This window comes from Ahaetulla prasina, chromosome 18 (assembly GCF_028640845.1).
Source record: "Ahaetulla prasina isolate Xishuangbanna chromosome 18, ASM2864084v1, whole genome shotgun sequence".
Lineage (NCBI taxonomy): Eukaryota > Metazoa > Chordata > Lepidosauria > Squamata > Colubridae > Ahaetulla > Ahaetulla prasina.
Genome location: NC_080556.1, coordinates 5656905 through 5679419, shown reverse-complemented (window position 1 = coordinate 5679419; position 22515 = coordinate 5656905). Strand labels below are relative to the sequence as shown.

The 22515-nt window shown below is 46.7% G+C and overlaps 1 protein-coding gene across 1 annotated transcript; it reads right to left on the bottom strand.

Moving 5' to 3' along the window:
• Positions 1–18256: 18256 nt before the first annotated feature.
• Positions 18257–21244, bottom strand: HES4 (hes family bHLH transcription factor 4). The gene is made up of 4 exons (XM_058161394.1): positions 20812–21244; positions 20007–20102; positions 19740–19827; positions 18257–19226 (listed from the first exon to the last, which is right to left on the bottom strand). The coding sequence occupies exons 1-4, from the start codon at positions 20917–20919 to the stop codon at positions 18643–18645; spliced, it is 876 nt and encodes a 291-aa protein (XP_058017377.1). The 5' UTR covers positions 20920–21244; the 3' UTR covers positions 18257–18642.
• Between the last annotated feature and the right edge of the window lie 1271 nt (positions 21245–22515).

Genomic DNA, 22515 nt, shown 5'->3' with positions numbered 1-22515 from the left:
TCCCCATCGTCAGAAAAATCACAAAAGGGAATGACCCAGGGGCACTGCAGCCATCATAAATATGAGTCTGTTGCCAAATGTCTGAATGCTACAACGGTCGTAAGTGTGAAAACTGATCATACGTCATTTTTTTTCAGTGCCGTTGTGTAACTTTGAACGGTCACTAAACAAATTGTAAGTCAAGGACCACCTGTAGCACGCGATCCTTTCTGTGATGCTATCAACCTGTCTTCATTATTATTATTATTATTATTATTGTTGTTGTTGTTGTTGTTGTTGTTGTTGTTGTTGTTGTTATTATTATTATTACATACTTTATTCATGAAACTCAGTCAACTGAACATTCAAAAAGGCATCACAAATACCATTGACCGGTGCTAATGGTAGATACGGGTTGCTGCCAGCGTCCTAGGTATCAACCAAGTAGCTTCTTAAGATATACGATGTTCCGAGTAGCGCAGTTTTTTGCAGTTCCACTGGTGTTATTGCAGGAAGCTGCAATTTGTTGATCTATTTTATAAAATTCTTGGACATGGTACCAAGTGCCCCGATGACAGTGGGTATCACTGTGACATGTTTCATCCATAGCCGTGTAGTTTCGATGGCCAGGTTGCGATATTTCGTGTTTTTTCCCCAGTTCCTTTTCTTCGACTCTGACATCTCCTGGTACCGCGATGTCAATAAATTGTACGTTTCGGTTTTCCACAACTGTGATATCTGGCGTGTTGTGTTCCAAGTGACGATCCGTCGGTATTCGAAAGCCTGACAAGATCTTCACCTTCTCATTTTCTATAACTTTTTCCACTTTATGTTCCCATGACTTTTCAGATACGGGTAAGTTGTATTTTTTTACATAATGATCAGTGGATTAATTTAGCAACTCGGTCGTATCTAATTATTGTTGTTGTTGTTGTTGTTGTTGTTGTGGTAACTAAATCAGCCTCTTGAGTTCTCCACCCCGCTGACACCATCTGTTTCTCGAATGAAGCCACTCTCCTGGCTCGGCACTGCGCCTTGAATCAGAACCTAACCACGAAAGCAGGTTGAAACGCTAAGCCCTTAAAAAGCAAACTACCGAACACACCTGATTCCACACCTGGGAGGGTTGGGGTTTTGTGCGTGTGTGTGTGGGGGGGGGGTTGTGTGAACACAGCCAGTAAACTAATCCCATCTGTACGCGGAAGGCGGGCAGGTTATAAAATAACCAGTCTGTTATTAACAGCAGCTGCTTGCAATTAATGCAGGTTCGAGCCCCACCAGGCCCAAGGTTGACTCAGCCTTCCATCCTTTATAAGGTAGGTAAAATGAGGACCCAGATTGTTGGGGGGCAATAAAGTTGACTTTGTATATAATATACACATGGATGAAGACTATTGCTTGACACTGTGTAAGCCGCCCTGAGTCTTCGGAGAAGGGCGGGATATAAATGCAAAAAAAAAAAAAATTAAAATAAATCCAGACTCTAGAACGCCTGGGAAGGCAAGAACCAGGCTGCAGCAGCGCATAAAAATAAGTTATGCAAGCTTCTTTTTTTTCCCCACCGCCACCTTCCTTATTGCTTTTGCTTGCCTGTCAATGGCTGCGTTGGTTGGTTGGCTGGTTGGCTGGCTGGCTTCCTCCCCGCCACCCCCATGCAGCAGTACGGGGAGCGGCTGCAGGGCAGCCTGCCTGCAAACGTGCAGCTGTTATAATGACATGTACCACCCACCGCAGGCGAGTTTCCAGGGCTGTGTGTGCGGGCTGGGGCGGGTTGACACTTTCCCAAGCATTGTGTCAGCCTGTCACCGTGGAGCGAGGCGGCTCCCGGTCGGACAGCCCGAACCGGATACCTCCAGTGACTAAAATAATAGCCCGGGTGGTGGGAAAAAAAGAGGCCAAGGAAATCTCTAGGGAGGAATTAAGTGATGAATAACTTTCCCCACCACCAACCCCCACCACCACCCCGCCAGCTACGTTCCAGAAACAAGCCCGAGCCTGTGGCCAACCTATTAGCTGACTGCCCTTTCTCCTCCTCCTCCTCCTCTTTCTCAACACCCTTCATTGCCCTCGTGGGGGGAGGAAAAAAAAAACCCCCAACAATAATGAACCCTGCTCGGATTCCCTGGCAGAAAATAACTAGTGCGGTTTTGGGGAGGAAAGGGAACAGAGCAAGGGAGTTGACCTTCTTTTGCAGACGCAGAGAAATTCCAAAGCGGGCGGGCGGACGGATGGATGGATGGATGGATGGATGGATGGATGGATGGATGGGGCCGGCATGCTTCCCTCTCCCTCCTGTAGAAGGTGGGAGATTTGGTTTTACAGCTGCAGCCCCCCAAACACCTGTTTTTCATGCCTTTTATCCAACCATGCCTCGCTAAGCCAGCTGCCTTCCGGATGTTTAAACCCACGGCCTGTGAAATCTGGGGCTTGCAATCCTATCTATCAGGACGTGGGCTGGACCCATCCTTATTTCTGGAGAGAGAGAGAGAGAGAGAGAGAGAGAGAGAGGGAGGGAGGGAGAGGTGGGCCTTCCGGGTTTAAGTTGCTGGCATCTCTAAAAAAAACAAGGACCAGCTTGGTTCTAGATAATAATAACAAGAGTTGGAAGGGACCTTGGAGGTCTTCTAGTCCAGCCCCCTGCTCAGGCAGGAGACACTAATATATCATTTCAGACAAATGATTGTCCGATCTCTTCTTAAAATCCTGAAAAAGCATTCACAACTTCTAGAGGCCAACTTCCCGTTCCGCTATTTTGATCGTTCTCCACCGTCGGGAAATTTCTCCTTGGTTCTAAGTTGCTTCTCTCCTTGATTCATTTCCATCCATTGCTTCTTGTCCTGCCTTCAGGGGCTTTGGAGAATAGAATAACAAGAGTTGGAAGGGACCATGGAGGTCCTCCAGTCCAACCCTCCCCGCCCCCAGGCAAGAGACACCCCCAACCCAACCCAACTCACACAAATGGCTGTCCAATCTCTCTTCAAAAACCTCCACAGGGGCTTATTAGACCCTAATCTGCTCACCTTGATATAAAAAAAAAAAGGAAAATACTTATTTGGCTGTTGGGAGTGAAGCTAGTGGCCGCTTCTAGTGGCAGGGAGTTCTGCAGATTTAATTCTACACCAATGAATTGGTCCTTGTTTTTGTACAAGTTGGGCAGGGATGGGTTAATCTTTAAGTCTGGTGTTCTGAGCGTGGCAGAGGACGTAGAATTAACCTTCATTGATCCACTCAAAACAGAGCATCTAATAATCCCATAAAAGATGATGTTGCCTTCAGTCCCCTCTACACCTTTAGAAGGAAGAGTTCGAAAGCTTCAACCTGCATTCTCCTTTTCACACACCGGTGAGCATCCTGGGTATCACTTTCTGCCAAATGCCAGTTTTCGCTCCTTAACCAACCAACTCTGTGGTTCACAGAGACGTCAGGATGAGGGCAGCATTGGGGATTGATGGAGGCCCCGAACAGTGGCCAGAGGTTCCAATGACACCCCTTCAAAGCTGACCTCTCTCTCTCTCTCTCTCTCACACACTCTCTCTTTCTCCTCTCCTCTCTCCTCCCTCTCCCTCCCTCCCTTTCTCTCTCTCTCTCCCTCTCCCTCCTTCTCTCCCCCTCTCCCTCCTCCCTCCCTCTTTCCCCCTCTCTCTCATTCACATTCCCTCCCCCTCCCTCCCTCTATCTTTGTCTCTCCCTCACTGTCTCTCCCTCCCCCTCCATCCCTATCTCCCTCTCCTTCCTCCTCCCTCCCCTCTCTCTCTCTCCCCTCTCCTTCCTCTCCCTCCCTCCCTCCTCCTTCTCTCTCCCTCCTTCTCTTCCTCCCTCCCCTTTCTCTTCTTTCTCCCTTCCTCCCTCTCTCTCCCCTCTTTCCTTTCCCACCCCTCCTCCCTCTCCCTCTCCTTCCTCTCCTCCTCCTCCTTCTCTCTCTTCCTCCCCCTCCCTCTCTCTCTCTCCCTTTCTCTCTCTCCCTCCCTTCCTCTCCCTCCCCCCTTTCTCTCCCTCTCTCTCTCTACTTGGCTTGATGGTAAATGCTTTTAAAAACCTTTCTGGTTTCTACGGCTTTCTGTGGTTTCCTGCATGAAACCTCAAGAGGGTTTCGCTCGGGAACTGCGCCAGGCTCTGCTCTTAAACCATCGATTTCCTATATAGCATCTTAACTTCTCATGGAAGAGGAGAGGCTGGCCGCTTCCGTGGTTGCCGTTGAAACCAGCACCGGTGCAAAACGTGTGCTGTGTCGGGTGGCGAGTGCGAGTCGAGCCCTCTGAGGCTGAACGGGGCTGCTACACGTGGGCCAAAGAAATGCAGGGACTGCAGACCCTCAAGTCAACTCAGCTGCCGTTTTGTGCGGCTTCTAGAGAACGTTGGGACATCTCCCCTTCCCTATTTTCCTTAAAATTCAAGGGGTTAGAAACACGCCGCCATTGAGCGGCGTATGTATCCACTACAGTCATTGCATTAAAAGCAAATTTGTAAGAACTTATGGCTTAGTGGGTGTTTAGTTGGTCGAGTAAGGAATTCGAGACCGGAGGCGTGACAACAGCTCTTTTTATTTAGAGTGAGACTTCAGCCAAAAATGCAGGCAGGATGCTCTCCTTATATATACACACCTGGATCAGTTGGCCGCCAATAGAATTCAAATGTTTTCCCGCTGGAATTTCCCAACAATGGGATCATACACAACAGTGGGGACTGTTCAGCTGGGGGTCTCTTAGCATGGAGTTTGGACAGATATTTTGGAGGAGGCATGGTGTGAATTCAAGGGGAGGGGCTTCGTTGACTGGGTCATCGAAGAGGCGGCGTCAAATAAGAAAAATGGGTTTAAATGTTTGAGTAAATGTTTTGAGTTCACCTTCCTTACTTCGTAGTTTAATTGTTTTGAAGTGGGAAATGCTTTCCCTTTATTACAAGGTTCCAATGGTGGAGGAAGGGGGCTGTGGGGGGAAAAGGGACTAGTTTCTTAACTGGCCTTAACAATAAAAGTTGCTCCCTTCGAGGATTAAGATCGTGAAAACTATGATTCAGGCAGGGAAATGTAATCCTATTGCAGCTTTCCTTATGTTCTAAAAGCAGGAATAAAGTTAAACTCTGTCCGTCTGTCTGTCATCTCTCTCTCTCTCTCTCTCTCTCTCTCCATCCATCCAATCTATTATCCATCTTTCTCCATCATCTCTCCTATCTATCTATCTATCTATCTATCTATCTATCTATCTATCTATCTATCTATCTATCTATCTATCTCTATCTCCATCCATCCATCCATCCATCCATCCAATCTATTATCCATCTTTCTCCATCATTTCTCCTATCTATCTATCTATCTATCTATCTATCTATCTATCTATCTATCTATCTATCTATCTATCTCTATCTCTATCTCTATCTCTATCCATCCATCCATCCATCCATCCATCCATCCAATCTATTATCCATCTTTCTCCATCATTTCTCCTATCTATCTATCTATCTATCTATCTATCTATCTATCTATCTATCTATCTATCTATCTATCTATCTATCTATCTCTATCTCTATATCCATCCATCCATCCATCCATCCATCCATCCAATCTATTATCCATCTTTCTCCATCATCTCTCCTATCTATCTATCTATCTATCTATCTATCTATCTATCTATCTATATCTCTATCTCCATCCATCCATCCATCCATCCACCCATCCAATCTATTATCCATCTTTCTCCATCATTTCTCCTATCTATCTATCTATCTATCTATCTATCTATCTATCTCTATCCATCCATCCATCCATCCATTATCCATCTTTCTCCATCATTTCTCCTATCTATCTATCTATCTATCTATCTATCTATCTATCTATCTATCTATCTATCTCTATCCATCCATCCATCCATCCATCCATTATCCATCTTTCTCCATCATTTCTCCTATCTATCTATCTATCTATCTATCTATCTATCTATCTATCTATCTATCTATCTATCTATCTATCTCTATCATTTTATCTCTGTCTATCATCTCTATCTATCTATCATCTATCTATCAATCATCTCTATCTCTATCTATCTATCTATCTACCTGGCAGCATTTGGAGTTTCAGTGTTATGATTGTTTATTTGGAGAAAGGTTTCCGAGCGGCAAAGCAGGGAAGGAATTATATTTCTTTTTAAATGGGTTTCTTTTCCAGTATGAAATTGATTTTGCTTCTGCATCTACACGCCGAGCTTTCCTTACCCATGTTTCAGCTTTGGAGAAAATAAAACAGCAACCAGGTAATACACCAGATCCAATATGAAACAAACAGGGCATCTATTTGGGGTCGTGAAATTAATGGCACATATACGATATATATATATATATACGATATATATACGATATATATACGATATATATATATATATATATATATTGCTCCCAGAAGCATGAAGCTGAAGCCTGAAGATGACGAATGAGACTTCGTCGAAACGTCGCCAAGACACTTCTAATTTTACATGGGAGAAAACACGAACAACCAAAGACCTACATACGATATATATAGATATATAGATATATACGAGATATATACGAGATATATACGAGATATATATATATACATAATTATAATTATATAATTATAATATATATAATTATATATATATATAATTATCCCTTAAGCTACCAACAACAGTTTTCAGTACTAAATGAAAAAAAGTGAACTGGTTGAGAAACTTTTAGTCTAATTTTTCCATTCATTCTCCCACAAATGCACCGTTTCTGGTTCCCTTTGCTTCAGACAGTCTTGGCTGTTATCTCCTTGAGATAAGTTCTGCCGGCGGTTGAGACAGCCAGACACAGCAATAATCTTAAGGTCATTTTTTTTTTTTTTTTGGAGAACCATAAACGTGAGAGCAGTGTATTTTCCCAAGCGAGCTGGCATAGCCTCACTGCTCTGCTAATTAGCTTTACGTGTCAAAAGAGGCCCAACTATTTCTTTCTTGCCTCTTTTCTCTTTGTATGCCTCAGGAATTCTTCACCTGTCCCACTCAGCGGATGTGGATGGTTGGTGAACTCATCCGCAGCCCACAGATCAGAACAAAGTTTGTTCTAGTGTCTGAGAAAACTTCCTAAAAGTTAGGGAGAATTGCACAGGCACATGATCCATCCAACCCTCCCATCTGTTAAACAGAGGTTGTGGGGTTTCCCTCCCCTCCCCCCGCCCTCTGCCATGATATTTTACTCTGTTCAGCTTTTAAACAACCTCCCTCTCTATCAAAACCTTGCTCCTTTTTAAAACAAAATGGGTTGAATGAGGAAGGTGGCGTTGTTTGCACCAGCAAGAAGTAAATAGCATTTTTAAAACCAGGATTAAAGCAGCCAGAAATGCCCCATGTTTCATAGAGATCATAAATAGAATAGAATAGAATCCTTTATTGGCCAAGTGTGATTGGACACACACGGAATTTGTCTTAGGTGTATATGCTCTCAGTGTACATAAGGAGAATAAAATACATTCATCGAGAATAAAAAGATACAACACTGAGTGATAGTCAAGGTTACTAAGAAGCTATCAAATCCTACTAGGAAACAAATAAAACCAATATATAAATTGAAAGATACAAGCAACATGGTTATAGTCATAAGTGGGAAGAGATTGAGGAGTAAGGAAGAGAAGAATAGTAATATAGTAAATTATTTAACAATGTTGAGAGAATTATTTGTTTAGCAGAGTGATGGCATTCGGGGGGGGGGAGACTGTTCTTGTGTCTAGTTGTTCTGGTGTGCAGTGCTCTGTAGCATTGTTTGAGGGTAGGAGTTGAAACAGTTTATGTCCAGGATGTGAGGGGTCTGTAGATATTTTCCCAGCCCTCTTTTTGACTCGTGCAGTATACAGGTTCTCAATGGAAGGCAGGTTGGCAGCCATGTTTTTTTCTGCAGTTCTAATTATCCTCTGAAGTCTGTGTCTGTCTTGTTGGGTTGCAGAACCAAACCAGACAGTTATGGAGGTGCAGATGACAGACTCAGTAATTCCTCTGTAGAACTGGATCAGCAGCTCCTTGGGAAGTTTGAGCTTCCTGAATTGGCGCAGAAAGAACATTCTTTGTTGTGCTTTTTTGATGACGTTTTTGATGTCCATTTTAAGTCTTGTGATATGATAGAACCTAGAAACTTGAAAGTCTCTACTGGTTGATACTGTATTGTCTAGTATTGTAAGAGGTGGTAGTATAGGAGTTTTTCTTCTAAAATCCACCACCATTTCATCTAGATTAGTCTAGTGAAAAATCAGAACCTCCAAAACAAAATTGACCAACGATTTACCTTAACTCTGGATCTCCAGAAGGTATCTGCAGTAACAATAAAGAATAGAACTCTGTATATTGAAGCATGTCGATAATATTTTGTCGTTATTCCTGCATAGATACCCTGGTCATTAGATAAAGGGTTAAAAAGCAAGGACATGTTTTGCAGTCAGAATTTTGCCAGATTCAATACTTTGCATTTCTATACAGGCCTCAGGAACATTCCCAAGAGCTACTGCCAATCAATGGAAAACCTGCTGTTCTTACTAATCAAATGGAATAAAAGGTGGGGGCGCGCGGGGTGGATAGTGTAAAAGCTCCTTCAAAACACACACATTATTGGTGCCTGGTGTACGAATTAGATTTGATCCAGTTTTCTCAGACAGAATTGAAGAGTCTCGGGTGACTGGAAATGCGTTTTCTCAGATAGAAAGATGGAACACGGATTATTATTCATGGAGCAAGGCCGAGCAAATAATTATTGCAATTGTACAACATATTAAGATGGTTATATTAACCATGTGTGTGGAGCTTATAGATTGTGTGAATTCAGGCCACTGGGCAGACTAGAATCATGTTGCTTGTATTTTTTTTTTATTTATATTCTTCTGTTTGTTTCCTAGTATGATTTGATTGCTTATTAGTAACCTATGACTATCACCAAGTGTTGTATCTTATGATTCTTCTACTCTACTCTACTCTACTCTACTCTACTCTACTCTACTCTACTCTACTCTACTCTACTCTACTGTATTCTATTCTACTCTACTCTACTCTACTCCACTCCACTCCACTCCATTCCATTTTGTTCTTCTATTCCATTTGAACTATGGACATCTGGAACATGAGATGCCTTAGTAATTAGATTTAACAAGTTGTGTGAATACAGCCACTGAAGTAAGAGGCTAGGTAGCAGGTTTGATAGATGATATTGCTATTGATGATGATGATAATAATAATAACAATAATAATAATAATGATGTATAACAATCAAATTTATATGCCACCCAACTCCCAGTGACTCTGTTGTTAAAAGTGGGAGGGGGAACTTAAATTAGGAATTGGCTTCACAAGCTGTGATTTTGTTCAGCTGCCACAATCTTGTGGTTGTTAGTTGCAAAGTCATGTCCGACCCACCACGACCTCATGGACCATGTTCCTCCAGGCCTTCCTGTTCTCTACCATCCTCCGGAGTCCATTGAAGCTCACGCTGACTGCTTCAGTGACTCCATCCAGCCACTCCTTCTCTGCCGTCCCCTTCTTCTTTTGCCCTCCATCGTTCCCAGCATTCGGCTCTTCTCCAGTGATGAGTCCTTCCTTCTCATTAGGTGGCTAATTTGAGTTTCATCTTCAGGATCTGGCCTTCTAAAGAGTAGTCAGGGTTGATCTCCTCTAGAACTGACTTGTTTGTTCGCCTTGCAGTCCAAGGGTCTCGCAGGAGTCTTCTCCAGCACCAGAGTTTAAAGGCCTCCATTCTTTGGCGCTCAGCCTTCCTTATGGTCCAATCTTAGACACAATCTTAGCCTAATGCAATTCCCATATTGCTCGTGTGGCTCGTGTGGCAATTCCCATATTCACTCGTGTGGTGAAATTCCTGAGGAGGCAGAAAGGTAAACTTCGGTAAACTTAAGCAAAGCTAGTTAAGTTGCTGCTAAATCCTGGCAATTAAAAATAAAAATAAATGCACTCTGTAACAGGCACTCTGGCTTTGACACATCTGAAAGGAATTTGACAGAGTGCAGACTTTATAACCCAAGGAATTGGTGGGGGGGGGGGAAAGGGGGGAATTCGGGGACTAAAAAGGTGTTTCCCTTCAAAATGTATTTGCAAGTTCAGGAGCAGATTACCCCTTGCCCATAAATCCTCTCAAACAGGGCCTGCCGTCTTAAAGGAAGACAAACAAGCTAGTTTATTTATTTTATCCCCTCACTCTCTGGGCGCATCAACAGCAGACAAGCCTCTCAAGTCAAAGTGGGGGGAGGATATTGGCATCTTTTGTTCGGGGGGGGGGGGGAACGGTGGAGTGCAGTGAGCGGAGCCAAGAATTTTGGCGCCAATCTGCCCCGCTTTGAAAGGGCCGCATTCCTCTCCCATTCGGGACCCGAGACTAGATCCTGATTGAGGGCTTGGGTGCAGTGACCCCCTGACCTCAGTAAAGCAGGACTGCTCCTGTGGGGGCATTTCAGTTCAATTCATCAAATTAATGGCTTGAGTCGGTCTGCAAAGCTGCAGGCCGGCCAGCCGGTTTTTGCGACAAGAGTTTTTCTCGGATTTTTGCGGCTCTGCTCCAACGTGCTTGGCACAATCCCCTTCTAAACCAAAGGTGGTTTACCGTGCCCGACAGCCATCCCCGGGGAAGGCAAGCTTGCTAACTTGTAGATGGTTATAAATCAGTGGAACAACTTGCCTGCAGAAGTTGTGGAAGCTCCAACACTGAAGGTTTTTAAGAAGATGTTGGATAACCATTTTGTCTGAAGTGGGTGTCGGGTTTCCTGCCTAAGCAGGGGGTTGGACTAGAAGACCTCCAAGGTCCCTTCCAACTCTGTTACTCTATTCTATTATCGTTCATTTTTACTTTTTATTACGACAGCGATGATTATGGCCAAGGATACCCTACTTTTCAGCATAGGTATGTTTTTCCAAAGGAAAAAAAAAAAAAAACTTCTAGGATTTTTCTGATGAGGCGAGGAGAAATAATCCAGCTGAGCAGACTTTGGAGAAGGTGGTTTGGCTGATTTTAGGATGGCTTCAAACTTGGGCGCCTGGTGGTTCATTATTTTTTTTTAAATCTCTTGTTCTTGTTAGTTAAAGCCAGCTTGATGCCAACCTCGGAAAAGCATTGGCGGGCCTTTTAATTCCCCGCGACATCTTCTCTCCAGCCCAAACTGCCCCAATATCTCCATTTTTCCCCCCCTGTTTGATTGCCTCTGGATCCAACACAGAATCGAGGTAATTACCTCTCTTTTAAGGCCAGGGCCCATGGCTTTGTTTATCATGCCAAGAACGGGGGCGAGATAAAAACAACAACAACAACTGCACAACCAGGGCGAGAATGCAAAAAAAAAAGAGGTGGTTAGAAAGGCGGCCAGGCTCGCTCCCAGCTTGGCAGAGGTCTCTTGACGCCCAGCCTCGGTCAACCTTGCCCCACGCGGGGTGGGGAGGGGGCTGCCTTCATCACGCGGGTAACCTGGTTGCAGACCCCCCCCCCCGACACACACACGCACATAGACTGGGTGCAAGGGAGGCTGTTGCACAGAGAATCCGGGGCGTGGGAAGAAAGCCTCCGAGTTTAAGCAGGGCTTCGACGCACGGCCCCATCAAATTGCCAGCTTGGCTTAGGCCGACGTGGCGCTGCGATCCGGCGCGCCAGCCCAGCGCGGCTCCGGCGGCTTGTGCCAAAGCGCTCCACCCTCGGCCTTCCTCCAAGCAAGCCGGGGCCACCCAGCCGCGGGGCTGAGCCAGGCGAGGGCTCCGTCACTCCCTTCAACGCTCCAGCGCCCGGCCCCGCGTGGGCGGCTGAACGCTCGTCGGCTCGCCAACGGAGGGAACGGGGGGAGGGCGGGCGGACGGTCGGTCAGCCAGCCAGCCAGCCAGCCAGTCATCCAGCAGCCGCCGCCGCCGCACACAGTCCAAACCAGGAGGGAATTTCTGGGGTTGGCTTGGCGGCGCGCCCGGGCGCAGTCTCTGCGGAGGAAGGGAGCGAGAGAACTCGCTCTGTTCTCACGACCTTCAGCCAAATGCACGCGGCAGGGCGGAGAGATGGGGCGGCCGCCAAACCCCAGCGCATCCGCCAAGCTCCAGGGGCAGCCGGCCCCGCCGCACAGCTTGGCTCGGGAACGGCTTCCTTTCACTTCAAAGGCGAAGGCTCGTGCAAACCTGCTTGGCTGCGGTTTTTCCCCCGCCACCACCCCGAATCCACGTTAGGGCTTTCTTTTTAACAGGTGATACATAACCGCCGGTGCATACTGGTCTCCAGATGGGTGGAGGAGTGCAAACCCCATCGTCCCCTGACAGCGGTCGCGTTGACCTTGGCGTCCGCTTCAGCAAAGTTTTGCACGCAGAATACTAGAGATTCCTTCCTTGGCATTTCCAATTTATCTTAAATAGACTTAGAGCTGCTTCCGGGGGTGGAGGGGACGCACCTCACTAAAGGTAAAGGTTCCCCTCGTGGTTCCCGACTCTAGGGGGCAGTGCTCATCTCCGTTTCAAAGCCGAAGCGCCAGCGCTGTCCAAAGACGGCTCCGTGGTCATGTGGCCGGCATGACTCAACAGCCAAAGGCGCACGGAACAGCTGTTCCCTTCCCACCAAAGGTGGTCCCTATTTTTTCTACTTGCATTTTTTACCTGCTTTCGAACTGCTAGGTTGGCAGAAGCTGGGACAAGTCACGGGAGCTCACCCCGGCATTCGAGATTCGATTCGAACCGCAAGCTCAGCGTCTTAGCCACTGAGCCACCGATTGGTTAAATAACCACCAGAGTTCTGTCTGTTCACACAACAGAAAGCTAAACAAAACCAGGACGGCATCTTGGTAGACTTGAACCTAAGCAGCGTTGACTGTAGATTAGATGGGCCGTCTCAGCAGTCCAGTCCATGGGTGGCTCTGTGCATTTGTTAAATAAATAATATAATGATAGCTTCCTTTTTTTCAGTCTAGTGGAAATTTGTCTGACCGCAACATGAAAGCCGTTCGTTTTATTCATCCCTTCCGAACAAGATCTTCCCAGAAGCATTTTTTTTTTTACATTCTTGCCTGCCACAGGCCTATCCTATGTATATTTGACCTCTCTTTGCTGCCCTCTAGTGACCAACCACATTTTTGCAGCTGGGTTCCAGTAGCCTCATAGCAATACTTGTGGGTTGGTCTAATAATATTATGGAGTGGGATTTTCCACCACCACCACCCTCCATATACACCTCCGCATTTAATGAAGCGGCGAAGAGGTTACCCAGAACGCTGCTGCGAGGCTTGGAAGTATATTGGGAGAACCAGGTCCCTGGAAAGGAGGATAAAAATACAGTTCAATAAATAAACAGCTGTTCCCCTGTGGATTAAATGTGCTATAAGCACTGTGAGTGATTAACTGTGTGCTCTAAGGATAAACCCCATATTTAGTGCGCCATAGGATGGGACCATCGCAAACTTTGGACCTGCGCTTGTAGCTTGCTGACGACCGGGGAAAAAAGAGTGGCTGTAACTCCAAATAATTTCCCCCCCCTCCCCCACTCCAGATAGGATCCAGTCATCCATTTCGTTTGCATCTCTTGTTCAGTTTCTGTTTTACTTTCTCTGCCTCTCCTTTAACTTTTTCCCTTCTGGGGAAACAAAACAAAACAAAACACGATTTTGCACCTTAGTCAGTTTGCTTATTTCCTCACAGACTGGTCTTTTCAGATCTCTTGGGACTTTTCTCTCTCTCTCTCTCTCTGCTTGGAGGCAGAACGCTTCCTCCATGGCCTGTGTGGGGTTTAATAAATTACCTGACCTACTTTACATTTAGTTATTGTAAGGTTTTCCGAAATAATGCCTTGGAAAGGGCTTTGTGGCAGTTGTCACCAAGCGGCCTCTTTTAAGCATCTCTCTCCCTCTTTTTTTTTTTTAACAGCTTTTTCCCATCCCTGTCATTTTGGGAAATACCCCTTTTTTTCTCCCGCGCGGCTGCGGGCAGAGCTTTGCTGTGACGCTTCCCCCTTGGCTGCCCTTCCCATGCTGTGCGTGTCATAATGGGTGGTAAAATTGTTTTCTCCTCAATTCTTTTTGGCTTCTTTGCCGGGCTTGTTTGGATGAAGTTTGGGGCAGAGCGGGCAGGGGAGGGGAGGGAGGTTTTGACAGGGCAGGCGAGGGAGGATGGGGGGGCGGGGAGAAGGAAGAAGAGGGTTGAATCATTCTCATTTATGAGGAAGGCTTTTGTGAAGGCAAGGGACTGGATTTACAACACTATTGAGTCGGAGAGTCCATCTCCCGCGTCCCCTCCCCCCCACACCCATCAATGAGAAGGGGGCTACTTGGGGGTTGATGGGAGGAAGAAGAGGGCCCAGACTCTCAATAGACCCTCAGCCTTGCAAAAGAGCCCGCTGCATATTCAATTAGACCTTTTATATCTTTTAATTACTCTTCCCCACAAAAGAGGGCAAGACTCAGCTACCCATCCGGATAAGGTGGGAGAGTAACTTTTTCCCTGTTTCCTCCCAAGCCAGGGGAAAAAGACAAAAAAAAAATAAAAAAGGCAGAGCTAGCGGGAAGCCAAGCCTGCTTCCATGGAGTGTGTGGGATTGGATCTTAATCAGTTCGTGACTCCAAACGGCACCCAATTTACGCGCTGGGTAGGCAGGCTAAAATGAAACATTGGAGCTGAATCTTCAGGCAGGGCCCTCTTAACAGCATTATGCCCCCTCCCCTGGGGTGAAGCAGTGTACTGGGGCTCCAAGGAATCACAGGAATAAAAAATGTAAATGGTCAATAAAATTAAACATATATTGATTTTATTGGCATGCTAGTATTTAAACAAAAAAACCAACTGCAGTAAAATGTAGTAGATATATTGCTGTATTTGTATGATAACAAGGTTCATTGAAGGCTTAACATACGCAGATTAGTATGGGGCCCCTATGCTTGTGGGGCCCACGGGCAAGTGCCCATCAGGCTCAGCCTTACTTTGGCACAAAACTCACCCCGTGATATTGCTGCCTTTCGGGGGGGGGCGGCGAGTGACAAGGAGAATGGCCTCAACTGCTTTTTCTGGCCCGAATTCATCATCATGATAATACCGGCCAACCTCATCTGTGACATAGGATTAGCCGATATTGTGGCCACGAGAATAGCGGCTTTTGTGCAGAAGGCTTGAATGTGAAGGTTGTTGTCATCTTCAACCCGAAACAATTCCTTTCCAAACTCAAATCAAATTGCTCATTTGATACCAAATTCAGAACTGAAGGAGAAAGCAAATACCACATATTTGATTATGAAGCCATGGGACACGGGACAAGAGGCCCTGTCTAAAATCAAACCTCTTTCCCTACCTAGACAGTTCTCCCCACCTCAGCTAAGGGGATACTAGTTTCCTTCATCCCCATTTCAGATCTTGGATCTGTTTTATAGAGAATGTAAACCTGACTTTTCTAAGGAGGAGGGAACGCTGTAGCTTCTCCAGCCTGCTTTGCATCTTTCTATACCTCAGATACCCAACAAGACAGGCACAGGCTTCAGAGGATCATTAGAACTGCAGAAAAAAACCATGGCTGCCAACCTGCCTTCCTTCCATTGAGGACCTGTATACTGCACAAGTCAAAAAGAGGGCCGGGAAAATATTTACAGGCCCCTCACATCCTGGACATAAACTTTTCAACTCCTACCCTCAAAACGACACTATAGAGCACTACACACCAGAACAACTAGACACAAGGACAGTTTCTTCCCGAAGGCCATCACTCTGCTAAACAGATAATTCCCTCAACACTGTCAAACTATTGACTAAATCTGCACTACTATTGATCTTCTCATTGTTACCATCACCCATCTCCTTCCACTTATGACTAACTGTTGCTTGTATCCTTACGATTTATACTGATATTGTTTCCTGATTGCTTATTTGTAGCCTATGACTATCTCTAAGTGTTGTAAGTGCTGTACCTTGATGAAGGTATCTTTTCTTTTATGTACACTGAGAGCTTATGCGCCAAGACAAACTCCTTGTGCATCCCATCACACTTGGGCAATAAAAAATTCTATTCTATTCTATTCTATTCTATTCTATTCTATTCTATTCTATTCTATTCTATTCAAAACGGCAGAAGAGATTCTGGGCAAGGAAATGTTGGCTCAGGTTTGCATATTTCGCAACTAGAAAGTAAGAATTTCTATAATATCTCTAATTGGCACAACTGCAGGTGGTACATGGTCCCTACTTTGAGAAATAGAGAGAGGCAGCATATGCAGGCAGCCAACTCCGTCTCCGTCTTGGCTGTTTTCGTAGAGTGGTGTAAAATAAGGCAGACGCAATTGTGCAACATGCTTGTTGAGTGACCAAAAAAATATAGCAGTTGAATATACATGATAAATGTGGTTTATTTTAGCCTTGCTTGTATTGTGGCTTAGGATAATTTCATGGTGCCCGCATCTTTGGCTATTTGTCTGAAAATGGATTTTAATAACCAAGTTAAATCAATTTAATAACCGGGATGCCTTATGCATGGTCACTCACGCCCTCGTGACGTCTCATCTGGATTACTGCAATGCTCTCTACATGGGGCTCCCCTTGAGGGGCATCCGGAGGCTTCAGTTAGTCCAGAACGCGGCTGCGCGGGTGATAGAGGGAGCCCCTCGTGGCTCCCGCGTGACACCTATCCTGCGCAGACTGCACTGGCTACCTGTGGCCTTCCGGGTGCGCTTCAAGGTTTTGGTGACAATTTTTAAAGCGCTCCATGGCATAGGGCCGGGTTATTTACGGGACCGCCTGCTGCTACCGAATACCTCTCACCGACCCGTGCGCTCTCACAGAGAGGGACTCCTCAGGGTGCCGTCAGCTAGGCAGTGCCGTCTGGCGACACCCAGGGGAAGGGCCTTCTGTGGGGCTCCCACCTCTGGAACGAACTCCCTCCAGGACTTCGTCAACTTCCGGACCTCCGAACCTTCCGTCGCGAGCTTAAAACACACTTATTCATCTGCGCGGGACTGGATTAGATTTTAAATTTATTGGTTTTAAATGGGTTTTATTATTTATATGGTTTTAACAATTCGGCTATGGAATAAGTTTTTTACTTGTTATTTTAGTTTGTATTTATATGTATTTTTAAGTGCCTGTGAACCGCCCTGAGTCCCTAGGGAGATAGGGCGGTATATAAATGTGAAAAATAAATAAATAAATAAATAAATAACTTGGTTAACTCAGTTAACCAAGTTAACTCGGTTGTTACTCAAGACCCAATTCAGAAATCCCTTTCTTGAAAGGATGGAATAATATTTAAGTTAGAAACCTTTCTAAAGGTATATGCTAGGGGAAAAAACTTGTTCTGAAATTAGTATTCTAGTAGATCTGGGTTGCATAAATAGGGATGGCCAGTAGGGGTGCTAGTAGATACCTTTACTGCTATCTAATGACTGTCTGCAGTTTTGCAGCCCAGAAGATTACATTTGTACCAAAACTGAATTTTGATTTAGAAGTAGTTAATAGATTCCCTAGTAATGAATAATTTTTTTCCCCCTTTTCCCATATTAACCTTTACTTCCGCTGCTGAGGGGCAGCCAAGGTTTTTTGGGGGCTAACATTTTAACGAAGGAGGACAGAGAGTTGACTCTTTAAATCTTGGCTAACTAAGTAAGAGCATAAGTTTTGGGCTGTGTATGTTGTAAACTTTGCTGATATCACAAGGCTTAACGTTCGTTTCTGTTGTTATACACAAGGGAGTTTATTTTCTTGGAAGCTAATTTTGTGTGATTTGAAAGAGGAATCTGTAGCATGAAAGGACTATCAGCTGTTCAAAGCAACTCCTGCCAAATTAAGGGAAAAACAGGGCTTGTCCATCAGTCCATGGGCATTTATTGCACTCGGCGGCACATTTCTCTTATATAGGCCTGTTTTAAGATTACCCAATTAAATCTTGAGTGTTGTCTAAGCAAAAAAAAAAGGGGGAGGGCTTTTTTTGCAAGTATAACATACTTAAGGTTGCTCCCCACTGATTTCTTTCAGAGATGGGAAAATGCCTCCGAGATAATTGCACCCTAATTTTGTATTTGTCCATGGGGACAAAAAAAAAATCAACCTTTAATAATGCAACTGGAACATTCTAGTTGGATCCAAAACATTTTCTGCATTCTTGATTTGCTGAGGGGAGCCTTACAATCCTTGTTAACCTAACCCCCCCTCCATTTCCCCACACATTGTGTGGGTATCTGCGGATGCCCCCAAGGAGGGAGGGAGGCAGTATTGATAACCAAATCATGGTTTTTGTCCAAGTCCCAGGCTAATTAAAAAGTTTTAAACTCTCGCCCGCCCGCTGCTCTTAAGGTTCTGGCAACTGACACAACAGCAGGTTTAATTCAAGAAAAAGTTTTATTTGTACAAACATCTTCCAGCATTCTTTTTAAAAACAGAAAAGTCTCAAGACAGACATAAACAAGCTTTGGCATAGTACATGACAAATATTTGATACAAAACTAACTTTTTTTTTCTTTTTTTAAAAAAGAAAATATTTTCACAGGACGTGGTTGTAGTTGTCTGTTTTTTAAAAAAAGGATGAAAAATACAAATTGGCATACCAACCCCTTTGGAAATGAATAAATATGAGTTGTTGTTGGTTTTTTTGTGGGGGAGGGGATTCAGCCAACAAAATAGAAGTCCAGGCTCCATACAACGGAACCACAGGTTGAAAATAAGTCAGAATTTTTTTTTCTGTGCGGAGGGGCAGGACGAGGGGAAGTCACCAAGGTCTCCAAACCGTTTCATGACGTTCTCCTCCGGCTTGAGAAATGGGGGCTAAGCTGCCCCCAAAAGATGTGAGGCCTTGCACTGGCGATACCGAAGGAGTCGCCGTTGAACCGTTGCAGGAAACGGGCATGTTCGTGTTGGCGTAGAGCGGAACCATGGGTCCGGCGTTAGGTGGGAAGGACGGGCTAGGGATGAGGAAAGCGAACTGGCCGTCGGTCGCCGGTACCAGCTGGAAGCCCCCGTAGACTTTGGGAGACAAACTTTCACTAGGGTTGAGTTTGCACGGCCCGGGCATGACTCCAGCTGCAGCTGCTGGGCCTGGCAGCTGGATATGCAGAGGTTGGGCCAAATGCGCAGGCTGTCCACCGGTGGCCTGAGGAGGAGGAGGGGGCGGCGGAGGCGGGTAATTCATGGCCACAATCTGACCCAGGCAAGTGGAAAGGTGGCCCAAGAGCCGGCTGCGGACCTCCGTGTTCACCCCTTCGCAGGTGGAGAGGAAACGAGTGACTTCGTTCATGCACTCATTAAATCCAGCTCGGTATTTGCCCAAGACGGTAGGATCCGCACTCAGAGCAGCTGCCAAGAAAAAGATGGGAAGGATTAATGACTAGAACCATCCAAGCTGCTATTTTTTTTGGTTCTTGGGGACAAATTGCTTTCCTAGGGATGAGTTTCTTTCTCTCCTACTAAATGTTGCCTTAGATCTTGAGGGATAGAAGACCTGTGGGATTTTCCTGGGTGGGGGTAGGACCGACCAACCCCCCCTCCCTCTAGGGCCCTGGATCAGGGAGATGGCTTCAAATCCTGCTAAGCCACAAAACCTTTTGGCATGTCAGTTTCTATCCTGCCTTGTGGGGAGATACTAAGATGATTATGGTCAGTAAATGCTTGAAGCAAGAACAGAGTATATAAACTCTGCGCGGGGGTGTGTGTGGGAAACCACCAGTGGCCCCTTAAGACAACTAAGATTTTTCCATATTGTATAACCTTAATTTTCTTTCTGGAGAAGAAACTCTTTCCTTTCACGAAGTTCAGAAGGCAAAAATGCCTTTCTTTCTCTCTTAGTTGGCAAGAGGTTTGCTTGCTCACCTGTCATCTGGGCTCTTTGGAGATTTCTCAGGTGTTTTACTGTCATTTCCAAGATATCTGCTTTTTCTAACTTCGAGTGCCTGGAACTCTGGAGGAAAAGGGAAAGAAAAAAAGAGGAAAGGGTGAGATGCCTTGAACCGCACCTTGACTCAGGTATCCCTGAAAACTGTAGGGATCCCAGGCTCCTCCCCCTCTCCCCTCACCCCCCCAACACTTCAAGGGTTGCTGACGCAATCTTGTATCCCCTCCCCGCCCCCACCAACTTACATCTTTCTTCAGCGCATCCAAGATGAGAGTCTTGAGCTGGCCCAGGCTTTCATTAATCCGTGCCCGCCGTCGCTTCTCCATGATGGGCTTGGAGGACTGTTTGGGAAAGGAGAAAGGTTAGAAAACCCAAGCAGGTGGGTGGGGGGCGGGCGGGGGGGGGGAGGCAGTGTCAGGCGGGGAGCCCTCCCCAGTCTTGCAATTGAGATCCTGCAGGATTCCCTTGGCAGAGATTTAGGGCGGATTAGCAAACTTAGTGGGTCCCCCTTAAGCATGTCCGTTCCAAAAAGCATGGCAACTTTGGGAGATCCCTAAAAGCTGCGGTGGATTTTCCACAGTTCCCACCCAACCCCCAACAAATCTTTTGCCCAGATGCTGTCCTCGCTTGCCCCCCTCCCTCCCTCCCTCCCTTCCTCCCCCACCCTTATCTACCAGTCGTCTAATGCCCTCTCTTCACCTACTCCTTCCTTCCTTCCCTACCAGCGCATCCCCCACCCCCTCTCTCCCTTCTTGCCGGCTTCTCTCACGCAGTTCAAAAAATCTGAGCCGGGGGAACAAAAATTGCTCAAATCGTTTTGCAAGCAAGCAAGCAAGCAAGCAAGCAAGCAAGCGAGCGAGCGCGGGGCGGCGGGCGGGTCTGTCAATCAGTCCCGATGGACAGGAGGGGAGTTAACGAACTATCTATCCGTGCCTGCGGTTTTAAGGGTGGGGGGTTTCCCTCCTTCCGCAAAAGCAGGATCGATTTTAATCCCATGGGAACAAGGGGTGGGAGGTGGGGTCGGGTGGGGGAAAAAATATCAACATTTACCTTTCTGTGCTCGCTGGCGCTCTTGGGTTTATCTGGGGTTTGGCTGGAGCTGGCCGGGGCTCCGGCGATCGGCGAAGCGGTGGGTTTTTCCATCGTATCGGCTGGCATTTTGGTAAACCTCGTTTTGTTTCACCCCCAAGAAGAAGAAGAAAAAAAAAAGAACTGGAAGCGAAAAGCCGGCCAGGGAAACCCGGATCAAGAGGCTATGTAAGTTGGCGCCAGGCTCCACTATATATATATATATATATATATCTCCGACGGGAAATCAGTTTTCTTTCCCCAAGATTAAGAGGGCGAGCCGGGCCGGCTTCCACGAGAGAGAGGGAGGGATCGCGTTTTGCAAAAAAAGAAAAAACACCAAACAGCGATCGCGCCCCGGCAAGTGGCAGACCGTCTCCCGGCCCCCTCTCCAGCTCCCGTTGCTTTGGCTGCAGCGCGCCGCTCCCCCCTGGCTTTATATAGCCGACGGCAGCTCCCAATTCGTGTGAAACCTTCTCCACATTCTTTCCCACACTCCCGTCCGCCAATGGGAAGCGGGACTCTCCCCGTCGGGCCCGCCGATTGGACGACGCCCCCGCGAGCTGTCAGTCACGCGCCAAGAGTTGTCCCCTCGCGCCTCCCCCCCCAACCTTCCCTTCCCCCCCTCCTCCTCGCTCCAATTTATTGCTTTGCTATTCCGACCCCCCCACCCTCTTTCTTGAACTTAGATACCTGGCCTGTTTAGGTAGGGATCTGTAAACTCGGATTGAACCTTCTTGATTCCACTCCCCCGTTCCACACGCACACAGTCCTCCCCTCCCCAGACCCACCGCCTCCCCCCCCCACAACCCAAGGGCCTGCAAGGCAGGGGTCGAGCTCTCCGTGCCCCACTTAAGGAAAATCCCGCGCCATCAGTGCTGGAATGCGTGAATCCCAATTGCGCCTTTAAAAAAAAAACGAGAGGAAGGCTGGGTGCCTGTGGGGAGGGGGGGGGCTTGGAGAGACAGAGGTTTCTCCAAAGAATGGGGGGTGGGTGGTAGGTGGAGAAGACCCCGATTTTTAGGACGTGCACAGCTGCATTGGGACGATGCTCCATGATGAAGATTTTAGTGGGTGGCCAGGTCGATTGATTATATTTCTTGGTCTCTTTGGCCCACGCGAATGGGCTCCCCTACCTGTCGTCTCTTGGGCAGGTGCCCGGTTTTTCAATCATTAAAGGTATGTGGGTGGGTGGGAAGGGGCAGCTTTCTGCTTCCCACCTGAGCCCACCCCTCTTCCAGAACGCCGCTCAACATTAGCGCCGGTGGGGGATAGCAGGCGGATTGATTTCCCTCCATTGAATCGCTCGGCCTAGGGAGACAGCCGGAGGCTCTTGTGCAGGAAGAGTTTCTACCGATCGTCCCTTCTCCCCTTCAGCTTTCTTCTTTCCCTCCCCCCCCCCGCCGTTATTTAGATTTATAGACACCGCGGATACTTCGCCAAAATCGGACCCTTCCTGGCCTGCTATAAAAGCCCCCTTAACTCGGTTCCAATCCCTCTGGGAACAGGCTTTCCAAAGCAAACCAACCTCGATGCTTTTCCTGGCACCGCGCGCATCTGTTTGCAACGCCGTCCAGGTTTAACCAGAAGTGAAGCCCCATAGCTCCGCTTCTATGGGAGGAGAGGGAAGGAGGGGGGGGTCGCTTGGAGTGTGTGTGTGTGTGTGTGTGTGTGTGTGTGGTGGTG

Bases quoted from the DNA above. Each gene is read 5' to 3' on its own strand.
- HES4 (XM_058161394.1), bottom strand. From the start codon at position 20,919: ATGCCAGCCGATACGATGGAAAAACCCACCGCTTCGCCGATCGCCGGA. The intron at 19,828-20,006 runs GTAAGTTGGTGG...CTTTTCCTCCAG, and splicing joins TGGATGCGCTGAAGAAAGAT to AGTTCCAGGCACTCGAAGTT. The intron at 19,227-19,739 runs GTGAGCAAGCAA...TTTTCTTGGCAG, and splicing joins CCAAAGAGCCCAGATGACAG to CTGCTCTGAGTGCGGATCCT.